This window comes from Leopardus geoffroyi, chromosome A3, assembly GCF_018350155.1.
Source record: "Leopardus geoffroyi isolate Oge1 chromosome A3, O.geoffroyi_Oge1_pat1.0, whole genome shotgun sequence".
In the NCBI taxonomy this organism is placed as follows: Eukaryota; Metazoa; Chordata; class Mammalia; order Carnivora; family Felidae; genus Leopardus; species Leopardus geoffroyi.
In genome coordinates this window covers 18,088,083-18,115,711 of record NC_059336.1, presented here as the reverse complement: position 1 = coordinate 18,115,711, position 27,629 = coordinate 18,088,083, and the positions used below count along the sequence as shown (strand labels likewise).

Genomic DNA, 27,629 nt, shown 5'->3' with positions numbered 1-27,629 from the left:
GACTCTGTGCATTTGTTAAAATTCATAGAGCGGTACACCTCCCTCCTTCCCCACAAAATGGATTTTATAGCATGCAAATTAAAAAAATGAAAAACAAATACACCTCATGGAGTTCTGTGATGATTAGAAACTACCCAAAATAGCTGGTGGGCTCCTAACACCATGCCTGGCACACAGTAGGTGTGGGAGACTCTTCCATCCCAGTCTTGCCCAAGAATGTGCTCTTGAGTGCCTGTGGCTGACTTCTGGAATTTACTCCCTGCCTCTCTTTGATCGGAAACATCCAGTTTACTGTCATAAGACCAAACATGGGGGCTCCTTACAACATCCATTCTGGTTTGCCTTGGACCACAGGGCTCCCCAAGATGTATGACTTTTGTTTTAAAACTGGGACCATCCTGGGCACCTGGGTGGCTCATTCGGTTAAGCATCTGATTCTTGATCTCGGCTGAGGTCGTGATCTCATGGTTTGTGAGTTCGAGCTCCATGTTGGGCTCTGGGCTGTCAGTGTGGATCCTGCTTGGGATTTTCTCTCCCTCTCTCTCTACCCCATTTGGGTTCTCTCTCTTTCTCTCTCAAAATAAATAAATAAACTTAAAAAAATTAAAAAACACCTTGGACCATCCTGGACAAACCAGGACAAATCGTTCACCCTAGAAACAGGTAAGAGCGAGTATTCAGGAAGTGAGAAAGAGTTGTATGAGCTGTTCAGGAAGCCCAAGGTCTCATCTCAACTGAGGTCCATGAGTTTGGTAAACACCCACACTTACGGAAGTCCAAGGTTAGCTGGTAGATGGCAAGGGCCACCGTGGATGGCTGTACTGGTTGTGCACAAAGCAAGAGCATCACATCTAAGGAAGCATGATACATCTGGTAGGCATGTAAATTTCTGGATATATTATGAACAGGCATCTTGAGACAGGTGAACCTTTCTCTATTTCACTCTAAGGAGCTGCATGAATTAGTGGTGGCCCTGGCAGAGGCTAAGCTCACAATGAATGCTTCTTTCTGGGCTGAAAACCACATGCCTTAGGGATTATAAATGTGGATAGAGAAGGCAGGAGAGGATGACTGATGATATCTACTCAGAGTGGCATCAGGAGAGCAAATATTATTGCGACCATGTCACTAAATAGACGGTAATTTATGAGTTCTGCTGGGGAAGCTGAGTAGAAAATCAGATGGCAGCAAGATGGGGTATTTGTCTGTGACAGGAGCTTTGATCAAGGTGGAATAGCTGAGTACACGTGTGTCCGTGTGCAGAGTCACAAAGCACCATTTAAAAAGTCCCCTGAAAAGCTACAAGGTCTCTTTTAAAAACAAATTTTAGGGCAGTGTTTCTCAAACTGGTAGTGATTCAAATCTCCTTACAGAATTTGGTTAAATGCAGAGGGCTGGGTCCTGTCCCGTGTCAATGATGGGACCTATGTCCTAACATTGTGTCCTAATGTTCTTTACTAACTCTCCAGGTGATTCTGACACCCGTCACAGTTTGAGAGCCACCGTCTTAGGCAGTAAGGTAAACAGAAACAACATGTTCCTGGGGAAGAGTCAACTTAGATTTTAAGGCAGATACTCAGTGTACCTATAGAGACAGCGAGAGATGTGCGAGTCTTTCTACGTTGGTATCTTGCTTTAAGCAATACTGCTTCCCACCCCCTGCCCCCTGCCCCGGATGGAACTATTCTTTTTTTTTTTTTTTCAATGTTTTATTTCTTTTTGGGACAGAGAGAGACAGAGCATGAACGGGGGAGGGGCAGAGAGAGAGGGAGACACAGAATCGGAAACAGGCTCCAGGCTCTGAGCCATCAGCCCAGAGCCCGACGCGGGGCTCGAACTCACGGACCGCGAGATCGTGACCTGGCTGAAGTCGGACGCTTAACCGACTGCACCACCCAGGCGCCCCATGAACTATTCTTAATTACAAAGATTTCTGCCAGCACTCTGTAATTCCATTAAGTTAATAGTTAGTATTTATATACTATTTTGCAGATGCTTCAGAGAAGAGAGATGAGTAAGGCCCGGTCCCTGCCTTCATGAGACTGACAGTCTAACAAAGAAGCTCACACTAGGGCCCCTCTTTTCCTCCCAGCTCTGAGACCATAATCTGGGGGATCCCTGAATCCCATTCTAGGCTACAGACTATTGGACCCCTCCACATACTGTCTCTGTCTTCATGCACGAGCTTCTGCGTGGCTGTCTCTGGGTCAACGGCTCTCCCTGAAACGGAGTCAGCCAGAGTTGAGGGAGAGCTGTTAAACTACTGCCTTGTTAATTCTGTCCAGGAAAACTAGGCAAAGGGTGTGAATTCCCCACCTGGCTTCATTTTTATTTCTCTTTTTTCATGGGCAAGCAACAATGTTTCCCTTCTAAGAAGTGGTTTGAAACACGTCAATGATTTTTTTCCAAGACCCTGAGCACAAGATTCCCTCTGCCACCCATCCTTTTCCTCTACCCAGCCTTCTTCTACTCTTCTTCAAAGCAGTGTCTCATCTTTTGTAAAGATTCTGATTGATCTTGACAGTAATAACTGACGAAAAGCAAAAATAAACAATACTACCACCCTCCCACACATTCATCCTGGACTGCCCTTCCCCACGTGTTACAAAGCATTTTAACTAGAGTTAAAATACTAAGACCACGATCTTCCTTTAACGTAGGGTCTTTTATTTCCTTTGCTGAGCTTTCTAATGATCTCTAGGTCTCCAAACAGTGTAAGGTAAGGTACACAGTAGGTTCTCAGTAAGTGTTTCTGGCCAAATGAAGTGGAAGCTTCAGGAGTCCACTCCACGCAGCCAAATATCTCACAGGAGATAAGTGGGGACCCAGGGAGGGAGCAATCTTGTCCAAGACCACCCAGCATGTCAGAAACAGACTGAAAACCAGGTCTTGACTCTTAGTCAAGGGAATTTTTCTCTGGTACCATCTGAAAATTGCTTGCTTGGTTGGGGAGGGCTCTCATACCAAACACAGAAAATACTGTTTTTTGGGTTCCAAACAGAATTCTAAGTAGAAAAATAAAAATAAGCTCAAAGGAAAACACTGCATTAATAGTCTCTCCTACATGAGTTTTATTCCTGCTAGAAAATCTTTCAAGTCTGAACCCACGTGGGTTACTGATATCTTTGGGCCACCCTCCGGAAATGGCCTGTTTTCTCCTCGATTTAACCCATGAGGAGTGGAGTGATATGAGCAGGTGGAATCCAAGTCTTCCTATTTTGGTCATTATGAGTTCCCACAGTTGGAGAACAGCCATGGTTTTCCCTTTCATGCCCTGGGGCATCTGCTAACTCCCCAGGCCCCTCCCCAGAATCTCTCTTCTCACTCATAAACTATTGAGGAGGTAGACCAGATCTCTCAGGAATCACCTGCAGTGAGATGCTCTGTGACTAACCTCATCAACCGAGGAGAGAAAAGTTGTGAAGGTCTATTCTGCCTCTGTTCAGGTGGCTCCGAGCAGACAAGAGGGCACTGGGGCATCCTGAAGCATCCATCTTTATGGTTATGCCCCATCCGAAGGCTGCCTGCCAGTGTCACCCACAGACGACTAGCAGACACATGACAACACTGACTTCACCCCACAGACGCCATGCACGCAGAGTGTCTGTCCAGAGCTGGAGAATGAACAAATGTTTGCTCTTCATTAGGCTGTATCGTATTCCTCACAGCTGTTCCTTGTTGCCTTAAATAGTCTTCATAGGGCTATAATAACCAGATACCTTCTGGTCACCCTACTGGGCTCATCATTCATTACGATGACAGACTGGCTGGATTGAACTGGGATTAATAGGCTTCCCTTCTCCCCATGACAAAGTCACCCCTTCCTGTTGTTCCTCATCTTCCTCGAGCCTGCTGCTCTTCTGACCATGATGATGTCTGGGCTTTAGGCAACTCTTCTCTCCATCCAACAACTCTTAGCATTTGTTAGTGTGCTAAGACTTTTGTTTTGTAGCTGGGGAGAGTAGGAGAATCTGGGCTGGGAAAACAGGACAGGAAAGAGGGAAGAAGACTCTGCAGTCTAAGATCATGAGCAGAAGCCCCTTAGTTTCAACATGGTTGTGCTCTATCACCTCTGTGAGTGGCTATCACATGCTCCATGGCATCAGATGTGACCAGCAGCAAGGGGAGTAGTGAGGTGATAGGTCTGGGGGCACAGGCAGGGCATGCTCTGGGGACTCTAAGGAGTCTCCTTAGGCCAGCATCCCTCAACCTTGAAAGTAATTATAGTTATCCAGAGAGCTTAGAAAATATAGATCTCTGGATCCCACCTCTAGGAATTCTAATTAATCTGAAGGACAGCCTAGGCATTGGCATTTTTAAAACTTCCTTAGGTAATTCTAATGTGTGGCCAAGACTGAAATCCTCCAAACTTCCTATTTGTATGGCAGGTGAGGTTAATTAGCCATAGGTCTCCTTGAGTTCCTAGGAACCCAGGGCCCCTGGTCAACCACGGTTGCTGGGACTTGACATGTAACTATGGGGGTGGCAGCCCCAAAAAGGGGTCTAGCTGGGACAATCAGTTCCTCCTTAGGCTCACAAAATATGTGGGACATAAGCATTGTTTGGATCACTCTGACCAACCCCTTTTTTCCTTTATTGCATAAATATGGAAATGGAGGCCCAGAGCAGGAGAATGACCTGCCCAAGGTCACCCAGATACTTAAAGAGATAGGACTTGAATCCAGGCATTTTGACTATTAACTCAGAACGACTCATATATGACTTCAAGTCATTGAACTTAAAATACATATTGAGAGACTCACGTTTACATGCCAAAGAGCACGAACTGATTCTATGTCTCTACAGGAGAGAACGTGTGTGGGCTTGTCTGGGCTCTGGGCCCAGTCTCCTGGTTTGAGCAATTCCATCTTTTCCTTCAATTACTGTCCCAGCCGCCTACCTGCCTCTGGTCTCCCTGCTCTGATCAATGCCAGACAGTTACATCTAGAATGTGAATTCAACTTTAAAAAATGCTGCTCCATTCCATGGCTCTGCATGACCTCTAGAATAGAATCCAAACTCCTTACTTAGCCTGAAAAATATCCCCTTGCTTCACCACTCCAGCCCACTCCTACTGATAGTTCCAGCCCTATGTCCCTCTATGCTTTGTATGCCAAACATAGTTTTTGTACCAAACTACTTCTGTTCTCATAATTCAACCTGCTATGCATACCTCCATGCCACAGACTCTTCTAGTCCCTCTGCCCAGAACAGCCTTCCCTGCTTTCAAATTTGGTGATTCGTATTTCTCAAGCTTTGGTTTAGGCTTTATGTGTTCCAGAAAGCCAACGGCCGTCCATCCCCAGGCTAGGTTTCATGCACACCACCCACAAGGGTTCCCACAGCACTCTATTGTGACATTTTCTCAAGATACTGAAGGGATCAGTTCATATGTCTGTGTCTAAGAATAGGCTCCAAGTTCTCCCAGAAGGCAAGGGCTCTGTCTCCTCTCAGTTCCTAGAGCCTAGTACAACATATGGCCTATGGAGAGTCCTCAAACATCTTAGAATTGACATTCTACAAGGCTCATCCTTGGTTATCATCTCTGTCAATCAATGCTCACTTGCTTCGTGACCTCGAAGCAAGGGCTTGTGGCTTTAATATCATCTGTATGACAGTAACTCCCAAAGTTTTCTCCTTAGCTCAGGCTTCTTTCCCAAATTCCAGACTCGTATGTCCAATTACCTACTTTCCATCTTCACTAACATGTCTAATGGACATCTCAAACTCAGTTCAAAATTGAACTCCCGATTGTTCCATTGGCCCCGAGTCTGTTCTCCCTGCAGCTTCCCTATATCTGGTAGTGGCAACTCCATCCTCCCAGTGGTTCGAGTAATAGCCCCAGAGTCACACTTGAATCCTCTCTCTTTCACACACCATGCTAATACATTAGGAAACCCTGTTGGTTTTGTCTGGAAGCTTCTCTCTCTTTTTCACACACCATGCTAATGCATTAGGAAACCCTGTTGGTTTTGTCTGGAAGCTTCTCTCTCCTTTTCACACACCATGCTAATGCATTAGGAAACCCTGTTGGTTTTGTCTGGAAGCTTCTCTCTCCTTTTCACACACCATGCTAATGCATTAGGAAACCCTGTTGGTTCTGTCTGGAAGCTATGTTCAGAATCCAACCATTTCTCACCAGTTCCACTGCCACACCTTGGTGGTGTCATCATTGTCTCTTGCCTGGGTTACTGCCATGGCTTCTTAACTGGTCTCCCTGCTTTGACTCTTGCCTACTTATGTCTCTTCTCAACACAGTAGCTGGAATGAACATTTCAAAGTAACGTGAAATAGTTATTTGTTTTCTCAAACCTCTGCAGTGGCTTTCCATTTCATTCAGAGTAAAAGCCAAAGTCCTTAAAATGGCTTATGAGGCACTACATGGTCAGATTCCCCCTTTATTTCTCCAATGTCATCTTTTATTACTTTTACTCCTTGTTCACTCTACTCATACCACCCTTGGCCTCCTCGTACTCCCTTGATCTGGACCTTTCTGCCTCTAGATTTCTTCCACCATGTATCTGCTCAAAACTTTTCTTTTAATTAAGGACTACCTTTCTACCCTATTTAATACTGGAACCCTGTTTACTCTACGTCCCTGGAATATACTATCTCCCTTCCTTGCTCTATCCTTTCTTTTTCCATGGTACTTGTGGCAGTGTGTATCATCCAAAGATTGTATTGTCCAGTATTTCCTGTTCTGCATTCTCTTGTAGAATCTTGCAATTGCCCCTCCATCTATCAAGAGAGGGAGTTTACTTCCCCTTCCCTAGAATATAGGCAGTTATTACTTGCTTATAACCAATACAATGAGGTAGTAGCGATGCTGTGTGATGCCCGAGTCTAAGTCACAAAGGATGATGTACTTTCTACTGTTAGCTAAGAGGCTCACCTTTGGACCTATGAGCTACTATGTATGAAGTCCAGCATCATCAGGCTCCCGTGCTGTGAGGAAGTCCAGGCCACCTGAAGAGGCCGTGTGTAGGTGTTCCAGATGACAATCCTAGCTGAGACCCCAGGGGACAGCCTGCAGCAATCACTAGATATGAAAGCGAAGACACTTTCTGATGATTACAGCCCCAGCCTTAGAGGCTTCCACGTCAAGGTTTCCACACATCAAGGAGCAGAGGCAGACTCTGTTGTGCTATGTCCAAATTTCTGACCAACAGAATCAATGAGCACAGTAAATTGGTTGTTTCACGTCACTAAGATTTGGGATAGTGTGTAGCACAGCAAATAGTATGTTTCACTGTTGAACATATTATTTACTAACATATTAAGTGAATTGTTGTGAAATGACTTGTCTTTTTTGTCTGAATTCTCAATTATAATTATTTTTGTTTTATAGTTACACTATTCACAAGCCATTTCCCCTTATTTGTGAGGCATCAAGAAAGGTGAAACTAGCCTTTCACATCAATATGCATTTGTAAGACATTTCTCTGTCCTCTTGTTGAAAAACTAGAGAATATTACTGAAGTGTCAAAGGTACACACACTTCATCTGTTCCAACATTAGCTCAGGTCTAGATTGAAGAGCAGTAAATGTCTTCTCCAAGGCTTTTAATAAAATAACTAGTTTTTAAGTCTGTAATTGATTTCTTGTTTCTCTTGCTAGAACACAAGTTTCATGAGGGAATGAATCTTTGTCCAATGTGTTCAATTCTGTATCCAAATATGTAGAACGCTCCTTGGGAATGGTAAATACTCAGTGAATATTTATTGAACAAATTTATGTGACTGTACAGCTGAACTGAATTTTAGAAGACACAGTTTGCTATAGCTGAGAGGTCCCTTATATGTCAACTTGTCAAACCCACCCATTTGTATGAAAAAAGCTGAGCAGGAGTCAGGCAAGAAAGAGCACAAAACATGTTGGTTTGAGAGTAGGAGTGGAGGCTCAGGATCCTTGTGATTCCAACAGGGCACGGTCTTCAAGCAAACCTGTGGCTCGTAGGCCCACTATGTAGATTCCAGACATCATGGGCGCTTTGATGATCAAAGCCATATCCACCTAATGTCTAGGAAAGGGGACTGGCAGATTGTGGGAAGATTCCCATTAAATAAGGCTGCTTCCAACTTAACCTCCTGCTAATCAGAAAATGTGTTAACTGGAAGCTAAACATTCAAGTTAACTGGTTAATATAATTTGAACGAAGTGAAGGCAGGACTAGTCCACTAAGTGATATTTCTGTTTGGGGTCTAAATGATGGAGCAAAATGTATTGTTATATTATAAAAACACATCATTTCCACTCCAGAAAGTTTGGGAAATGTAAAAAGGCAGAAAAATAAATAAAAAAAAATCAATCCAAATCATACCACACAGGGATGTACTTTCCAAAAAGATATTACCCTGGAAGGAAATGCACTAAAGTAGTCAAATGTATTTGTTTTTTTGTTTTCAAATTTTAGACCTCAGTTTCTTAGAACAGTGTTTCTCAGTCTTTGACTATTTCTTCCCCTTTCTGATAAGTCCCCAGTCTCCCTTCATGCTATTGGAACCTTAAATGAAATAGTATGACTAATGACTTATAAACCATCATGACATTGAATATGCCTTTACCAACAGCACACTGTCTCCTGTCATTCACTCACCAAAGATATGTACACAGGTGTGTATAAGCACATACCCATGTACGCCTCCACACTTTCAGGGACTGGGACCATTCAACAAACCCCCTAGGAAGTAAGGCCCAGGGATGAGCAGTGATGAGACCATTTCCTCCAAATATTACCCCGATTTCCTCCCCAAATTTGTGGATTGAGGATATGAAAAAATGCTATTTTACTGGGATCATATTTGAAATTAAGTGCAAGTTCTCCTGAGCTGGTAATTACTAACATCCATGGACATAAACGTTTTTGTTCTCATAAATGTGTCAAACATGCCCCTTGCCACCGTGTTTTATACTCTTGTAAAATTTTAGAACCAGAGAGGTCTTTAGACATCACCTTATCCAAACTCTCCATTCAACTAATAAAGAATTTAAAACTCAGGTAGCAAAATGATATGTTAATATCACACAGTTTATTGTACTGGAATCTGGCTGTCTGGACTCAGCAGCCCGCCCCTCCCCCCAAGTTTAGCACAATTTCATGAGCTCACATAGCTTCTGAAATACTGCTTTGTAAGCTCTTTCTCAGAATATAGTCTGAGAGATAAACTTAGTCTGCACTATCAGGAATTCCAAATATGTAGAGTCTTAGTCAATGCGTTTGCACTGCATACAGTGTTACCGACCCTAGCATATTTGGGGAACATGGTGTATGTGAAAAAAAAAACCTACAAAAACTAGTACACATAACTCCGAGCCTGGCACACAGTAGACGCTCGAAAGATATTTTGGGAAGGAAGGAGGAGAGGGGGAGAGAGAGAGAGAGGAAAGGAAAAGTAAAGAAAGAAATGTTGTTTTCAAAGCTGGCTGCACAAGGAGGCTTGCAAAATTCTTCCTGGGGAGTGAGGTGGTGCTCTTTAGTTCAGGAAAACATCTTAATGAATTTTTCCTTCTATTTTATTTTCTTCTTTGTAAAAGGTGAGGCCTGAGGGGCAAGGTCTGAAGCAAAAGGAGGGAGACGGAGAAAGCTAAACTGTTTTGCATAAACAAATGAGTGTGGGGGGAGCGTGGGAATTCTTTTCCTGGATGCTGGGAAAAATTGAAAAAAAAAGGAAAAATTTGAGGATACTACAAAGAACTTTGGGGACAGAGTGGATAGAGACCTGTCAGGAGGCCGGAACCTCAGAAGGACTTTTATTCAGGCACTTCCTGTACTTTGCTGCAATCCTTCTGTTATTCCCCAAACCTCAGTAACAGCCACTACTCACAAGTCCTCTGCACTGGAGTTGCCTTGGGGAGGGAGAGAAGGGATGTCCAAAGCCAGGGTGAGGAGAAGGTACAAAGAGAGAGAAGCAGATACCAGAGGTGAAAGTGACTCAGGGGGTGGGTGTTGAGAACACAGCAGAAGCAAGGTAATGGGCCCAGAGGGGACTACGAGCAAGCAAGTCTCCCGGAAATCACTGGCAGGGGAGACTGGCTGGCTTTTTTTTTTTTTTTTTTACAACAGGTGGGATATGGGACTTGATCCTTTCCATCTTCCTATTGAAGGAAGGCAGGAATCCAAACTGATTCAGTAGGTCTGAGTGGGGACTGGGATGGTGCCTTTCCAACACACTCCCAAGCGATGCTGTTGTTGCTGGCCTGGGAACCATCCTTTGAGTCGCAAGGATTCAGCACCCATGAAGCCTTTGTGCCCATCAGGAAGTTTCTCCACAGGGTGGTCTCTTACCTCATATTCCTCCTTGAACCCATAGCCCTGGCCTCTCTTCATCTGGGTGATGTGCTGCAGCAGGTCCGCCACCCGGATGGCAGGCTGGAACTGGTCCCGGGGATAGCTCAACTCCACAGGGTCGCAGGCCCGGTAGGGGTGAGTCTGGATCGTGAGGGTGGGCTGGGACAGCTCCCCACGGCTGCCGTCTGCTTCAAAGAGAAGGGGGCAAAGCACATATCACCTATGAGAGTTTTGTCCTCTGTCCTCTCCACCACCCCCCAGGGCAGGGGAACTAACTCAGGACTCAAGTGATCAGGAAGCTGAGGACACTGCTTCCCTCGCATGGCTGTGGTGGCAGATTTAAAAATTAAAACAACAAACGAACCAATGAACACAATAACCCTGGGTTTGTTTCTATTTCAAGGGTGCTTATCGATGGAGCAGTGACCAAGTTCCAGGTTGGCTGCCATCCTCTGCCTGTCTCAGTCCTTCCTCCAGGCTTGAGAGGGTGGTCTTGGCCAATTAGGGCCAATCTCAGAGCCAGTGAGAAGCCAGACAGCAGTTTAGGAAATAGGATGCCTGGAAATCATCTCTGGTGCCTGCTTGCAAGTGAGGAGAGCCCAGGTCTCTAGAGACCAGAGCCATGTCTGCTCCTGCTCCATCTGCCTACATCCTTGGGAGGAACTGAAGCCAGTCTTGGACCCTGACCCCCTCAGCTGCTCTCTCCAGCTCTGGGCTCTGCAACGTGCTTGGCTTCTGTCTACTATCTAGTTTCCCCACCAGTTCACACTCTTGATCCAGGAGTGTCGCTGAACCTCTTCCTTCAGTCCTGCCAGCTACTTCTCCCAGGCCTGGGTCCTATGCCCCATCTCCTTTATCGAATCTCTCCTTGATATAAGATCTGTTGTCTCCTTGATAGTAATCTCTATACCCACTGAGTCACGCGAACTGCCCTCTGCTGGCTCACCGCCCCCCCCCCCCCCCCCGCACTGGAAACTGATGCATGCCGAGGGGAGATTTGAACTCCTCTGTTCCCCTCTGGCCAGGACAGACACATGCTTGCCCTACGGACTTCCTGCCAAGCATACATTGTTGATCTTTCAGGGCCAGTTCACAACCATCTAGGCTTGGTTTCCTCAACATCCTCCCAAAGTCATGGACTGTCTATGCCCCAGAGCCTCCAGTTGTGGCATGTATGAGACCAGAACTGCCATAGATGATGATCCTGGTGTTTTCAGGCACATTAAGGTACCCACACAGACCCCATTAAGCCTATGCCACAGTCACTCCCAGGGAGGCTTCAGTGTATATTCCTGACTTTCTGCAACTTGTCTTTTCAAAATCCGTGTTCCCTGTTAGCTTGTTTGTCGCTCATGTCATAATAATCCCTCAGACATTGCTTCTGTATGTGGAAGTGGAATCTCCTATGTGACAGCAAGAGCTAAACTGTTCCTAGTAAGGAAGGATTGCCAACAAAAAGACCTAGAGCATACAGGCTTATATACGAGGAAGAAGGGCCTACGTGAGATGTTAGTACAGCTTTCTAGACTGCACAGAAGAAAAATCCTGCTTCCTTTACCTCCTGGGACTGTAGGTAACATGTAGTACATCTTCAACGGCATTGATTAAATGGAGAGCTTTGCAAATGTGGGGGCTGCTTTCACTCCCCAGCACACCCTTGTGATCAGGAGGCCAATTTACTGAGAATTCACCGTCAATGTGCCAGGGACTGTGGTAGGCACTGGCAATGCACACAACACAGACCGCACCCTCCAGACTTGACAGTCCAGTATGGCAGACAGACAAGAAGAACCACCTGAAGCACAAGGACAGAAGCCGGGGAAGGGAACCACACTGAAGGAAGAGAAGGAGGCCGAGAAGGAGCGGAGGAGATGGGTGGGCACGTGATGGGGGCAAAGCTCTCAGAGATGGTGTGAGGCAGGTCAAGAAGGCTGTGAACATGTGAGAATCTCCAAGCCAGAGGGAAGCTGTTGAAGGGTTTTAAGAAGAATTCCTTTCTTTAAGGACACACTAGTTCTTGCCGGTGCCCCAGCTGTCACAGATAGGGGGCACCCTTCCGGCGAGTATCACTCCTGTGACCCTATGGTGGGGTTTGGAATGGAGAAGGGGCATTTCTGTTTACTTCTCTGGATGCTGCACTTCATGATGCCCAGGAGAGCATGGGCCAGAGTCAGTGCCTGGAGCCCTGTGAGTGTCTCCCACCTAAACCGCCATCACACATGGGGACAGGTGTCTTCAGAGATCCATGGTCTTTCAAAGGACCTGGGGCACGGACCGCCTGGAAGACGGACTGCCTGGCAGAGACAGGCTTCTTAGGAATGGGCACCTGGCAAATTTTGTGAGATGCCAAATGTTCCTCAAACCAATATGGATATTTTCCCTAAACACAGTGCTAGACAGATTGTAAACTTGGTGTCAGCAAAACCAACACTGGAATGGAAAGTAAATGCATTTGAAATTTAACAACTTTGTATTGCTGTAACATTCGTAATAATGTCAACGCTGGTGCTAATGATGCTGTAAAGGCTCAGAACCAAGGGGCTTTCAAGGTTTATTAATTCAACTAGTTGGACTCCCTTCTCCAATGTATCTTACCTCACCTATTTCCTTATTAACCTCCGATAATGCAGAAGTGATGCCTTTTATCACAGCCCATTTCACCAGACGCACTATACTTAATTTTCCATCATTAGGTTTAATGAAAACCCAATTTCACAACTCACTTCTCTCAGGAACCTACAAGTAATGCTACGTTTTTATCAGCCCCAATTAAAAAGCGTTATGATGTTCCTATTCGAGTGGGAGCCTTAAAACTAACGTGCGATTCCGCGGCTAATTCAACAAGGGCACTGGAATTCACATGCTGCTCATAAAATGTAACTCAAACCAGCTGGCCCTGGGAGAGAACGCTGCTCATTTTTCTCCTCACCAGACCCTTGATTTTCATGCGATTTTGAATTCTCCTTAATGGGTTTTGCATGCTTATTTATCACATGATAATATTTTGGATTTCTTTTGCACTTTTTCTATAGCTGTTGCCTAAGCCTGGGAGTTCCCCTGCAACAACCTCTGTGGTTGCCTGTCAGGAGCTTTTGGGTAATGCATAGGAGATCCTGGGTCACCACAGTCCCTCTCTTTCCTCTGTCCCTCTACTGGTTCTCCTTCCTTCTGGCCTTGACTTTTCTATTTTTTTTTTATCCCCCTTATAGATCTCCCTGTAGCTCCAGACACATATTTCCAATTACTTGGTAGGAATTGCCACTCCGACTGGTTAACAAATATTTACTGAGTACCTATATTGTATAAAGCTTGGTGTTAGATACCACATACATACAGGAGGGTGGAGGAAAGTGTGTTCAGAGGGAGATAAGCATGCCACAGCCCTTGCAAGAGAGAAAAAGAGATAAGGTGTGTATAAACAAGTCTAACAAAGGTGGGAAGGGACAGGTGCCTGGGAGATGGGAGGGGGATGTGCTGTGGAGCTGGGCACTCCAGAAATGTTTTTCAAGCTATAGGCACTCACACCCCACCTCTGTGTTTTTTTGCTATAAGTATGTACAGCCTATATCGGCTCTGTCTGATAGAACTTCCCATGATGATGGAAACGGTCTATATCTGTGATGTGCAATATGGCAGTCACTAACCACGTGTGGCTCGTGAGTATGTGAAATGTGGCTAATGTGACCGAGGAACTGAAGTTTAAGTTCTGTTTAATTTTAATTAATTTCAGTTTAAATATCCACATGGTGGCTTGTGGCTACTATATTGGGCAGCACAGATCTAGAGAAAAAGAAGAAGGGAAATGGAGAATACTTGAGTTACATAATAGGGCAAAGAGGTCCAAGGAAATGTAATGCAAGCCACATAAGTAATTTAAAATTTTCTTGTAGCAACATTAAATACGGCAAAGTGAATTAAGTTAAATTATTTTAAAAAATAAATTTTATTTGACTCAATTCACAAAATAATATTTCAACAGTCAGTATAAAATCATTAATGATATATTTTACACTCTTTATTTGTACTAGGGCTTTGAAATCCAATGTACAAAATTTTTCACTTGCTTCAGTGTAAGCTTAAAATTTCTTTCAATGTTTATTTATTTTTGAGAGAGACACAGAGTGAGAGTGGGGAAGAAGCAGAGAGAGAAGGAGGCACAGAATTCAAAGCAGGCTCCAGGCTCTGAGCTGTCAGCACACAGCCTGATGTGGGGCTCAAATTCATGAACCACGAGATCATGACCTGAGCCAAAGTCGGACACTTAACTGACGGAGCCACCCAGGTGCCCCGCTTCAGTGTAGTCTTATCTCACTTCAGACTAGCCATGTTTCCAGGGCTCAACAGCATAGGTGATTAGTAGGCAATGCAGGTGTACAGACTTACCCAGAGCCAAGTCAAGTTCTAAAGAGAGCTGATTTAGAGTTATAGTGAACTTCAGAGGCAACTGATCTAGTGTAAGACAGCTCTGGCCCATGGATGCAACATGCCCATTTACTTTTAATGCTCACTACAACGTTTATATGACTTTTTAAGAAATGGCCTGACCGTGTCCCATGAGAAGAGCAGGACCCTGAGAAATGCTGTGAGTCTGGGTCTCAGAATCAGAGAGAATGGGGTTCGTATTTTTAATCACCCAGTTATGGGCTCGATGATCTTGGCCAAGCGACTAGTTTCAGAGCTCAGTATCTTCATCTATAATACAGGGAAGACAGGTGTTGTGAGGATTCGATGAAATAATGCCTGCAAGTGCCTGGTTTCGGGTGAGCAGGGAAGAAACCATTGCTGTTCTGATGTTGTACAAGATGTGCTGTTTGGCACATGAGAATCACAGACTGGCGAGAGCATCTGGGGAGTCTTTTAGGGCTTCTCTCTTCTTTCCTTCAGGACACACTCCATGGCCATCTAAATATTTTACTCTATTCCTGCTGTTACTGTCCTAGTTTGAGTCCCCATGACAAGACTATTCCATCAGGTTCCCCAGGGGTCTTTCTGCCTTCACAGTTCTTTTTACACAGCTTTGATCAAGTCATTCTTCTGAGCAAAAGCCTCCACAGAGTCAAGACACAATTTCTTAACTAGCCAACCAAATTCCTATAGTTTCTATTTCTTATTTCATCTAAAACAATTCCTCTCGATCTGTGTACCCTTTAGGGCAGGAGAGCACAAAGAGGGGATGGGTAAGTATCTGGAGACTGCTTGCTGAGAGGGGAGAGTCTGGGACCGGAGAGAAGTTTTGAGGTGGGGATGAGGCTGGCTCACCTGCTCAGAGTGGAGACGTGATTAGAACAAACACAGCAGGGGTGCTGTGGCAACAGCAGGTGTCAGGGTCAGAGTACAGAACCTGAAGACAAAATCTGGCTTCAAATACGAACCTTACAACTTTCTAGCTATGGGACTTCAGACAGATTACTAAGCTCTTTATTTGTAATTGGCATCAGAGATGGCGATGACCATTATCATCATGGAAGAAGTTCGTTGTAACCTTAAATGGGATCCATTGGAAGACGTCTCAAGGTGACCTCTGGCTGCTAGCAGGTGCTGCCTGATCCCCACCATTGCTACCAAATATCAGTAAAGCCTCAAGAAAATAAACTTATAATAGCATTAAAATGTAAGTCGGTGAACTAACCTAGCATCAGAATTTGGGAGGAATACCCATTATGTCAGTATCACACTGCATATGTGTATGAAGATGGAGACTTCATTTTGTCATAGTTTTTAAAAAAATCTGAAATTGTATAAAGTCACCTTTCACCTGATTCAACATAGGGCAATTTTCCCTCTTGGGTTGAAAAGGATTGCAATTGGGACGCCTGGGTGGTGCAGTCGGTTAAGCGTCCGACTTCAGCCAGGTCATGATCTTGCTGTCTGTGAGTTCGAGCCCCGCGTCAGGCTCTGGGCTGATGGCTCAGAGCCTGGAGCCTGTTTCCGATTCTGTGTCTCCCTCTCTCTCTGCCCCTCCCCCGTTCATGCTCTGTCTCTCTCTGTCCCCCCAAAAATAAATAAACGTTGAAAAAAAATTAAAAAAAAAATAAGAAAAGGATTGCAATTTCTTTGGTGAAGCATAGAAGAAGTAGTTGGCTTGGGTTCGGGAGCCATGTTGTAAGAAAATTGTGTTCCACATTTCCAAATTCTGGACTTCAACTAGTGTAGGTGTACTGACTTGCACTTCTTAAGACACAGTAGATTCACACACCCCCCCCCCCATCTTATATCTACTCAGGATATACTGTCTCTCAATGCAACGGCAGGTGAAATAACCTTCTTTCTCTCTTTTTTCTTTGCCTTCAGTACCCAATACTTCCTAGCCCTGGCATATGGCAACCATTACTCTGCTTTCTGCTGCAGTAGTTGCTTTCTCTGGAATGTCATATATATGAAATCATACTGCATACAGTGTTTTGTGGCTGGGTTTTGAAAAAAAATCTTTATTTACTTTTGAGAGAGAGAGACAGAGAGACAGAGAGACAGAGAGAGAGAGAGAGAGAGAGAGAACACTAGCAAGGGAGGGGCAGAGAGAGAGAGGGAGACACAGAATCCAAAGACAGGCTCCAGGCTCTGAGCTGTCAGCACAGAGCCCAACGTGGGGCTCGAACTCATGAACTGTGAGATCATGACCTGAGCGGAAGTTGGATGCCCAACCCAGTGAGCCACCCAGGTGCTCCTATGTTTTCACTTAGCACGATGCTTTTGAGGTTCTTCCATGTTGTTGCTTATAGCTAGTTTGTTCCCATTGCTACACATCCTCACCAGCTCTTGTTTCACGGTTCTATTAATTTTAGGTAAGTTTTATTAATTTTAGGCATTCTAGTGGTTGTACAGTAGGATCTCACTGTAATTTTAATTTGTATATTTTTATGTACCTATGTGACATTTGTTTTCCTTCTCTGGGTGAGGTGTCTGTTCAAATATTTGGCCCATTTTTTTAGAGGGTTATCTTATTATTGACTTGTAATCTGGATATAAGCATTTTATCATATGTATGTTTTGGAAATACTTACTCCCAGTCTGAGGCTTACCCTTTTATTTTCTTAATAGTATCTTTTGAAAAGCATAAGTTTTAATTTTGATCAGGTTGAATTTATCAATTGTCTTCCTTTATGGTTGGTTATTTTGTCTTGTGCAAGAAATCTCTAATTCAAGGCCACAAATATTGTCTATGTTTTCTTCTCCTTCTCCTTCTGAAGTCTGGCCAAATGGCGTAGGGTTGAACTTGTAACACTGGTAGTAAGTACAATGCCACCCTGCTGCGCCACACTTTACAGAGCTGAAATGGACATTGTATAACTGGCAACTAACACTGAGATTCTTTGTTACTTCAAGTAACACTAGCCTGAAGGACAGAAAAAAAAATGCTTCACCTTCTTATTTCCTTCTCTGGGCTCTGATAATCAAAGATTAAGTGACCAAATATGGGAGGCTGGGTATTTCCAAGACCTTTCTCCCCCTCAATTGCTTTCACTGGGGTTTCTGACATGGCAAAGGCAAAAGAAGGTAGACAAAGACCTTTATACCCTAGGAAGCAGATTCAGTATTAGGAAAAAAAAAAAGGGGGGGGACTGGAGTAGTCATGGGGAAGGTGACTTCTGGATTGACTTACTCCCTCTGATAAAGAGATCAATCCTCCTATTTGTGGGCAGAACATAAATTCTTCCCTCCATAGCACTCAGATCAGATGGAGGGATGGTATCAGACACTCTGCAGAGGGATGGGGGCTGTCAACATCCCTTCCTCCTTCTGCTTAAGCCACAAGAAAAGGGTTCCCGCCAGTTGGGCAGTAAGGACAACAGTGAGAATCTTCCTGCTCTGTTTACAGCAAACACCAGTCCTGGAGAAATTTTCTCCTCCTTTTTTATAGTAAGTAAACAGAAACGAAACAACATGGTCTTAGAAAAATCTACCATATTAAAAATAAGGAAAATGATACTCTGAAGGCAGAGAAAAATATAATTTTCAAAAGTAAAAAAGCAGCCAGTGTTGACTTTTTACCCAACCATCATCCCCTACCTTTATCCTTTCTGGCAGAGCCCTCAAATTAGTTTAGGTGCCCACACATTTTCCTCGTGACTCAGGTAGATGACCCTATTCCTAGATATAGGGTCAAATTGGGATTTCCTTAGGCCAATCAGGAGTTCTTATCTTCTTTGTCAATTTTTCAAAAGTTTTTAGTGAGATAGGAGGGGGTTTCTGGGAAAGATTTCTCTACCTCTAAGAAGGCTGTTCCGGGGGCCTCTCTCTCCCATTGGGCATTATACCATTTGTGGGTTTGATGCTTGGAGCTGCTAAAGCAATCCTGTACCCATGAGGAGAACCAAGCAGAAGGCAATGCCAACATGAGCTGGCAAAGTGAAGAGCTTACCAGAATTTGGTTCCTTAATGATACTTCAACCAACCCTGGGACCTGCCCTAAACTCTGGACTTCCAGTTCTGTGAGCTGACATGTTAATATACTGTTTAAGCCAGTTTGATTTCTTTTTTTCTCCTGTTACTGGCATGTTAACCTAAACAACGGGAAATGGAAACGAATTCTAGATTCAATGTATTTTCTTGGGAACAAAATTCAAGAAAACACGGAAGAATAAAGGAAGTGAAAGATTACTGAGAACAGAATTTTTCAAATTGTGGGTCAAGAAGCAAATGGCAAGGGACGCCTGGATGGCTCAGTCAGTTAAGTGTCTGACTTCTGCTCAGGTCATGATCTCATGGTTTGTGAGTTGGAGCCCTGCGTCAGGCTCTGTGCTGACAGCTCAGAGCCTGGAGCCTGCTTTGGATTCTGTCTCTCTGTCTCTCTCTTTCTCTGCCCCACTCTTGCTTGTGCTCTCTCAGAAATGAATAAACATTAAAAAAAATAAAATAACAAATGGAAAAAACTTCGCTGGGTGAGGAAAGGGGAGATTGTAAGGAAACCCAAACGCAACAGTGGTATTAACGTGGACACTGGAGTCTGGAATGAGAATAAGCAACAGGCAGAAACTTGAGGACAACTAACCTGCAGGGGACTCTAGGTCCTCTGTCCCTACCTGCTCATGTGCGCTAATGAGCTCATGTGCTCAGACACCAGAAAGACATTTTCAGAGAACAGAAAACAGACACAGAAAAGACATAGTGGTGTTACTAAAGAAGAGAATAAATGACGCAGATGCAATAATAAAGGATATCTGTAAAAACAGCTCTTTGGCAGAATAAAAACTGCAACCTTCAAAAGCAAAAAGTTCTCCGTGTACAACTTTTTTTAAAAAATATTTTTTGTATGTTCTTTTTTGTATGTGTGTTCTTTTTTTTTTTTTTTTTTAATTTAAATTCCAGTTAGTTAACATCCAGTGTAGTGTTGGTTTCAGGAGTAGAACCCAGTGAGTCATCACTTACATATACATCCAGTGCTCATCCCAACAAGTGCCCTCCTTAATGCCTGTCACCCGTTTAGCCCATCCCCCACCTGCCTCCCCTCTAGCAATCCTCAGTTTGTCCTCTGTATTTAGGAGTCTCTTATGGTTTGCTTCCCTCTCTGATTTTATCTTATTTTTCTTTCCCTTCCCCTATGTTTAAAATATTTTTAAAATGTTTATTTATTTATTTTGAGAAAGAGAGGGAGAGAGAGAGAGCAGGGAAGGGGCAGAGGGAGAGGGAGAGGGAGAGACAGAGGGAGAGAGAGAGAGAATGAGAATGAGAATCCCAGGTGGGTTCCAAACTGTCAGGACAAAGCCCAATGTGTGGCTCAATCCCACGAACTGTGAGATCATGACCTGAGCTAAAACCAAGAGTCAGACGCTTAACCAACTGAGCCACCCAGGTGCCCTTCTCTGTGTACAACTTAAAGACAGAATAAGTCTCCAGATATAACTGCTTAAATACTATTAAATACTATTGATGAAAACGCACTTAGATAAACACGTAGGCTGGAATAAATGGTTATGTATAAAGGAAGAGCAGCAATGCTAACTCTATTTTCCCTTGCCCAAATTTAAATGCCAGAAAGTGATGGAAGAAAGTTTTTGAGGGAAGAAGGCTGTGCCCCCCAAATTATACAATGATGTAAGTTGTTTTTTCACTTGTGAGGTTACAGGAAGATATTACCTGCTATACAAAGACTCAGAAATTATACTGGCTCTGATTCTTTTCCAGAGGCTTGGGGAGGTAGGGAAATAAGGGAAAAAATAAAAAGTAAAAACCCCAGGATGCTGGAGGAAATCATGTTATAAAAGAATTGATTTGTTCAACACCAAAGTCAGTTAAACATAGATAGGAGAATAAAAATCAAAACAAACATGAATAAAAGAGAAAATAAAATGTATGTAAAAATATCTAAAATAACAATTCTTGGCTAAAATCTGAAATTTTACCAACAAAAAGATGTGGGTGACTGATGCATCACCAGAAATAAAAGCGTATCAACTCCTTCATCCTTCATAAATGGACAGTCAATCTATATTATTTCAATCTTGATCTTAGTTCAAGGATCTAATTTCAAGCATGGGTGTGCATATCTAAGTGTGTGTGTGTGTGTGTGTGCGTGTGTGTGTGTGAGTGTTTGTGAGCTGAAGGTATCAATTAGTAGAATAAAAACAAGGGTGGATAGCTTTCAAATAGAAGCAAAAACAGAACAAAAGAAACCCTGGACTTCTACCACACGTGGGTCTGGGGTCCAAAGCTACTTGTGTGATGAACTGCAAACATAGAAAGCAACATACAAAACCCTCTGTCCTGACAGGCAAATGGGAAACCACCCTATGGAGGTATTTTCATAATCCAAGACACGTGAATTCCCCCAGAACAAAACTACTTCCACTAATGATAAATTCATAGTGGAAAACAAAACATAAAGAAAGACAAGCCGTGTGAAGAAGCTTATTCCTGTGAGGGAGTCGGCAGACGTGGTACACAGAGAAACGTGCCTCCCAAGAATTGAAAATAATAAAACAATCAAAGGGGCCATAAAATAAATACATGCAGATTGATTAAAGAGAAAATGAGGGGGGGAGGGTGGATTATGAACCATGGCAATAATGCAGCACATCATGGAAAAAGGATGAGTCAATTTGAGAAGTACAAACTTAACTTCAAGAGATGAAAAATATAGTCGTTTGAAGTAGAAAATAAGTAAATAAATATAAGAACAGATGTTAATGGAGCACAATAGAAGTTAAAGATAAACAGAGATGCTGAAGAAAAGCAAAAGCTGGCTGTTTCCTCTGAAAACACCAATAAATCTGACAAACTTCTGACAAAAATGATGAAGAAAAAAAGACACAAATAAGCCACTTCACAATTGTTAGAAATTGGCAGGATGCTATTATCACATGCTCGATTATTGGCGAGTGAGTAGATGCCTGGGAAAACCATGAAGGACATCTGAAGATGGTGATGGATGTGACCAGAACCAGAAGTTCTACCTCAGCCCATCACCAGAGCACCAGCTCTTTTTAAACAAGAAGTTTTATTTTGAGAGGATTATAGATTCACGTGCAGCCATGAGAAATAATGCAGAGAGGTCCCTCATACCCTTCACGTGGTTTTCCCCAATGTTAGCATCTTGCATAACCACAGCACAACATCACAATCAGGAAAATGACACAGACACATTCCACTGACTGCATTCAGATTCTACCAGGTTTACATGCACTTTTGTGTGTGTGTGTGTGTGTGTGTGTGTGTGTGTGTGTATTCGTGTGGGGGTGTGCTCATGTGTTTAGTTTCATACAACTGTATCACATATTCCTGTGGCCACTACCACAGCCAAAAGGCAGAAGCAGTTCCGGCATAAGGATCCTTCATGCAAGAGAACACTAGCCTTTGAGTTGCTCTCTTGTCTCTAAGCTGAGAGCTGGTTATTGGACCCTGGGTGACTATAGCAATAATGAAAAGAAATGCCTCTCCGTGAAACCCTAAGTCTGGAAGAGCCCCACCAGCTGGAGCCTCATCTTTCCTGATGCTCCTATGTTCCAGGGGCCCACAGGGCTGCCACAATGGCTGTGCATTCCATACACTGCTCAATGTTAAAGTGTCATTCATGTGATAGCCTTGCTCTTGTGACCCATGTCCTGTTAATTAAAAGCCACCAGTATTTTCCTGTTCAAATGACTAGTGGCTGGGGTCATTATGTTCATTTTTTTGTAAAACATACAGTGGAAAGTTTCGCCTATGGGGTCTAGAGGGGAGGGAACGAGTGAATTCTTAGTCTGTGGCCTTGGTGTCCACACTGAGCCAGAGTTAGGAAGGGAGACCTCTGTTCAGAGTTTGCTGTGGGTCAGAGGATTGGATCCGTGACGAGTTTTGTGCATGTACATGTGTGTGTGCATGTGCGAGCATGGCCTGGAAAGCCCATGGGTTTTCCCTCACCTTTTCTCTAATCAGAGCAAGATGGTTTTATATCTGTTTCATAAAACAGACTTCTGGGTATGACTGTTTCTGAAAAAAGGATTTTGCTATTTAAAAAAAAACTTTTAAAATCATTTTTTTTTTTTTTGGTCACAATTTCAAGAAGATCTGTGGGAGAACAAGACAGCTAATGTGCTGATAGCAGTATTCTACCACGTAGGTTTTATAAACCGAATTCAATAGAAATAAAAATGCAGATTATTGGGCGTTGCCAGAAGCAACATACATACAGCAACAACAGGGTGCTTGGGGTCCTGTGTATTTAGTGATCAAACTAGGAAGTAAGGGGGTATATGCGGGATCCTGGAAACATACTGTTGAAGCACAAAGGAGAAGGGATACAATTCTGGACTTTCAAAATGCTTTAGCTCCTGCAGACACAAGTCCTTTCCTGCAATATCTAATGCTTAATTATTCCATACCCACCATTTATTTGTACTTTCAGAGACACTGATGTTTCAAGGTTAATGGACTACCTGAACTTTGACTTACAGAAAAATACCCCATAAATAGACACTGAGATATGTATCTAAACAAATTTGTAAACTCATGACAAAGTGTGATAGAAAAACTGGCTGGGAAGAAATGGATTTCTAGGGAGTGTATTACTTATCAGATGAGAATGAAGTCTATAAAAGTAAGAGGAAACTTTGAGGTCACTTAATGTTAGGAAGATTAATATTATTGTGAAGTTCTTTAATATTATCAGCAAGAAGATCTGTATATGGCTATGCATGTTAATGTGAACAGAATATTCAAAAGAACTTCAAAGAACATATTTGGTCAGTTACTTGAAGTAGAAATAATAAAGACCAGTGAATTGTGTAGTTTTGATATTCTTCCAAACATAAAAAAGAGTGACATTGGGGTGGCTTTGGAGAGGAGTTTGAATAGAGGGAAACACTGAGATTGTATGAGGAAGGATGTAAGACAGACATAGAGGGATTGGTTGTGCTGCAAGCATGAGGAAATTCAGGTGGCTCTTACGTGTCAGTTCTGTGTTTGGCAGAGCGACAACCAGAATAAATAAAAATAAATAAAACCACCTATTGGTAGAGTCATGTTGGATCACCTGCCCCCATCCCAAAACCGTCGCTTAAAGAAAAATCTGGGCTACAGATGATGAGCTTGTCCTCAAAGTACACACAAGTTGGTTGGGATTGCTGGCACAGTCTTCTACCCTGAACATTCTGGAGTGGACGAGGAATCTAATATAATGAGGGAAGAATGATTCCAATTAGAAAGGCTGAGAAACTCCCATCACTCCCTGAAGACACAGAAGTGGTGAAAAGTGTATAGGCTTTGAACGTTAATACACCTGAGGGAGAACCGTGATACCACCACTCGCTGGCTGTGTGACTTTGGGCAAGTTACTTAACCTCTTTGAACCATAGTTTTCCACAAAAGATTTCTGGATGCTATCACTGAAAAATGAAGACAGAAAGGGAAAAGCAAACACTGTGAGTTTTAATTGTTAGAAGTGCAACATACCTGAGGTCAGTCCAATATAAGAAGGGACGGACACAGCCTGGACCCTCATATACGCTACCCCTCTCTCTTTCTCCATAAGAGCTGGAACAGTGTCTTCACATCTCCCTGAATCCCTTCTTGTTTCTCCATGTTCTGTTCTCTACACTGAGGCATGATAATTTTTCAGAAGTCCAAAGCTGAGCATGTCACCTCCCTGCTGAAGCCATTTATTGGCTGCTCACTGCCCTTTAGCTACATTCCTGATCATTAATATGGTTTCAAGGTTCTGGTCTAGTGTCTGCCTCATCTAGTGTCTGTCTGTCCTGTGCTTACTAGGCTGAAGCCACGCAAGTTCTCATCCACCTGAGAAAATGTACATGATGTGTTATTCTCCTGGAATTGTTAACCTTCCTGAACCTTCCAAGGCCAAGTGGATTCCTATTCATCCTTCAGAACTCAGCTCAAAAGCCACTACCTCTTCTGAAATAGACAAACAGATCCATGGTAGGAAAAAACAGCAGAACTGTGGTCACCTATTAGGTGGAGTGAGGGCAGGGTTTGATTGGGCACGGGCATGAGAGGTCTTCCTGGCTTGCCTGTATATTGTTAGGGGCTTGGGTTGTACATGTGTATGCAACCGTTGAACACATGGAATCGAAAGCTTAAGATCCATGCTTTTCTTTGTAAATTTTACCTCAAAAGAAAAAACAGAACATTGAGCTTGCATTATTGATATGCAAGTGCAGTATATGGGGGAAGGGAAGTATACTAATGTCTGAAATTTCCTTTGCAATGCACAAAAAATCAAGACGGATTGAGGGATGGATTGATGGGAAATAGGTGATCAAATAAGTGCGGTAAAATGTTAATAGTAGAATTTAGGTGATGAATAGTGGATGGGTGTTTATTAAAAAATCTATTAACTTTTATGAATATTTGAAGATATCAAGGAAAACATTCCTATCTGCCCATATCCCCATCTGAGAGTATCATGTTAGAGCCTAACAATATCATCTTCGTGAACCACAATGTATCTTCCTGGACATAGATGTCATCTCCATGAATCACAATAGTGGTTGAACAATTAATAGTTAAGTTATTTAACGTCTAGTGTCCTTCTCTAGACTGTAGGCTCCATGAAGGCAGGTGCCATATCTCTCTTGTTTACCAATACATCTCTAGGATCTAGTGGTTGTTCGGTAAATACTTGTTTATTTGGTAAGTACACCTGCCCCTCTGAAACCCATCTGCCATCTTGCTGATAGACATGATACCTGTTTTCAAGGTTCATCTCTCATGCCCTTTTATCTCTATGGTGAGAGTAGCAAGATCTTTATTTCCTGCCTCAGTTCCATTAGCCTTGATGGGTGTAGGGAGCAAGAAGCCACATTTACTCCAAATGCGTTTCTTCCCCTGATGGGCTTGTGGTGATTTTAGTTATCACCAGATGCATTGTGCTTCTCTCATACTGAAGGTTGTCAGCTTAGGCTGGACATGAGACATTATCAGTGTCTCTAGGGTTGTGCTCATACTAAAAATGGCCAGCCCAGCATTTGTTACGTATGTATCGCTACACTCCAGGACCCCCATCCTCACAGGAAGATGTGTGATGAGAGGAAAAAACCTTAAATAATGCCCGACACTGAAAACATGGCTTATCTTATTTTCTCCCTCTCATTCATCAAAATCGTAATAAGACAAAGGTATGCAAAACAGTTGCAAAGTAATACTTAGCTAAACTAGAAAAACTCAATTTTGACAGATTTTACAATTTTCAGCCTGACAGGTGACTTTGTATTTCATTGATGTGTAAGAAACAGAAAATGAAATGGCTAAACTTGTCTCGGAGATGAAATTTAAATGTGCAACAGCTGTTTGAAATGAGTTTACCACTGTACTGGGTGGATAGCAGTCTGGTTTCCCCATTTCAAACTATGCCCTGGATACGTAAGCAGCTTGTGGATATAATAAACCACTAAGACAACAGAGCATTAACAGAATGGGAATAACACAGTTTTGGAGTTACAAGACCTGAGTTTTCATCCTGGTTTTGCCACTAAATTGTCTTGCACAACTATTTTCACCCTTGTGTATCTTAACCTTAAAGTTACGGAGTTGGATTAGACCAGTGCTTCTCAACCTTTAATGCACATCATTGGAAATAGTTTAAAATGCAGATTCTGGCTCAGTGGGTCTGGAATGTGGCCCAAGAATGCATTTGTAATGAGATATCAGGTGATACTGATACTCCTGGTGCATGGACCTGTACTTTGAATAGCAATGGATTAGATGATCTCTCCGAGGCAATTTTGAGTTAAATACAATTTGTTCATTAACAATTCTAGAGTCGCTCATAAGTAAAGCAAACACTGTCCTTTCTACTCTTAGTGAATGAATGAGGTACTACAGCTTAGTACTGTTCAAAACCAACCAAGGAAAAAATTTCAAGCACCCAAAGCTGATCACCTTTGTTTTGGGAAGAACACATGCCTAATAGTTCTCTTGTTAGAGCTAACAAAGCAATGTGTACCAAATATATGAAGTAAACAATGCATAAGTAGCATGTGAACTAATAAAGCACATCACGGTTTAGCCTAGCAGCCCTAGCCTACAGCCCTGCTGTATTACACAAATTGATCCATGAAATGGCAACCTTCTTTATTTGATATAGTGGATCCCTATCCTGGTACTGTACAAGAGTCAGTCAGTGAACATATGAAATATAAATCCCTTAGCTTCACATTCTGCACCTAATAATTCAATAGCTTTAGTTTGGGCCAGTCATGTTGAGGAACTACAGTTATAACCATACAATGAGGGAGCAGGGCAGTGATTGGGGGCCAGAAAGGGAAATTTTGACTCAATTCCTGATAGAAACATGGTAAAGAAGAGTAGTTCCACAAGCAAGGTTTTCCAGAATCCCAATGACATATCCAGGTAATGGAGGTGTGCAGGTCACAAGGGAACCACTGTTCTAGAGAAGCAGCCTCTTAACAGAAAAAAACTTTAAGGATCCCTGAAACTTGCAATGAGGTGTCTTCACTGTAGTTCATGTTCTTTTTTTGTCTACAGCAATGCATCAGAAGAGCTGAGGTTAAATGCTGGCTCTACTACTGATTAACCAAAAGGCTTTTGGTAAATTATTGTAACATTGCACATGCTAAACCATGTAGTAGCATGTAGCCATGCCACATAAGAAATGATTCCCAAACTTAGCAACTTAAAATAACAAACATCTACTGCCTCACAATGGATCATTCCTTACAACATGAATTTCTGGGGATCAGAACTCTGAGTGTAGCCTTTAACGGGTACTTCTGGTTCAAGCTCTTTCATGAGGTTGCATTCAGCTATCAGCTGTGACTACGGTCACATCTGAAGACTCAACTGGGGGAGAATCTGTTTCCAAGTTCACTCATGTGATTTTGGAAGACTGATTTTCTCAGGGGATATTTGAGTTAAGGGACTCAGGTCCCTTCTGGATGTTGCCTGGAGA

The 27,629-nt window shown here is 43.0% G+C and overlaps 1 protein-coding gene across 15 annotated transcripts in view; it reads right to left on the bottom strand.

Moving 5' to 3' along the window:
- The window catches only part of PTPRT (protein tyrosine phosphatase receptor type T), a 1,070,511-nt gene that overhangs the window by 91,466 nt on the left and 951,416 nt on the right, over positions 1-27,629 (bottom strand). For 11 of the 15 annotated variants that reach the window (XM_045444560.1, XM_045444565.1, XM_045444562.1 and 8 more), the window contains one exon: positions 10,286-10,476. In XM_045444560.1, the coding sequence (XP_045300516.1) occupies positions 10,286-10,476 (191 nt within the window). The remainder of the gene's footprint in view (positions 1-10,285; positions 10,477-27,629) is intronic. The other 4 variants (XM_045444561.1, XM_045444571.1, XM_045444567.1 and 1 more) reach the window with 1 other exon arrangement.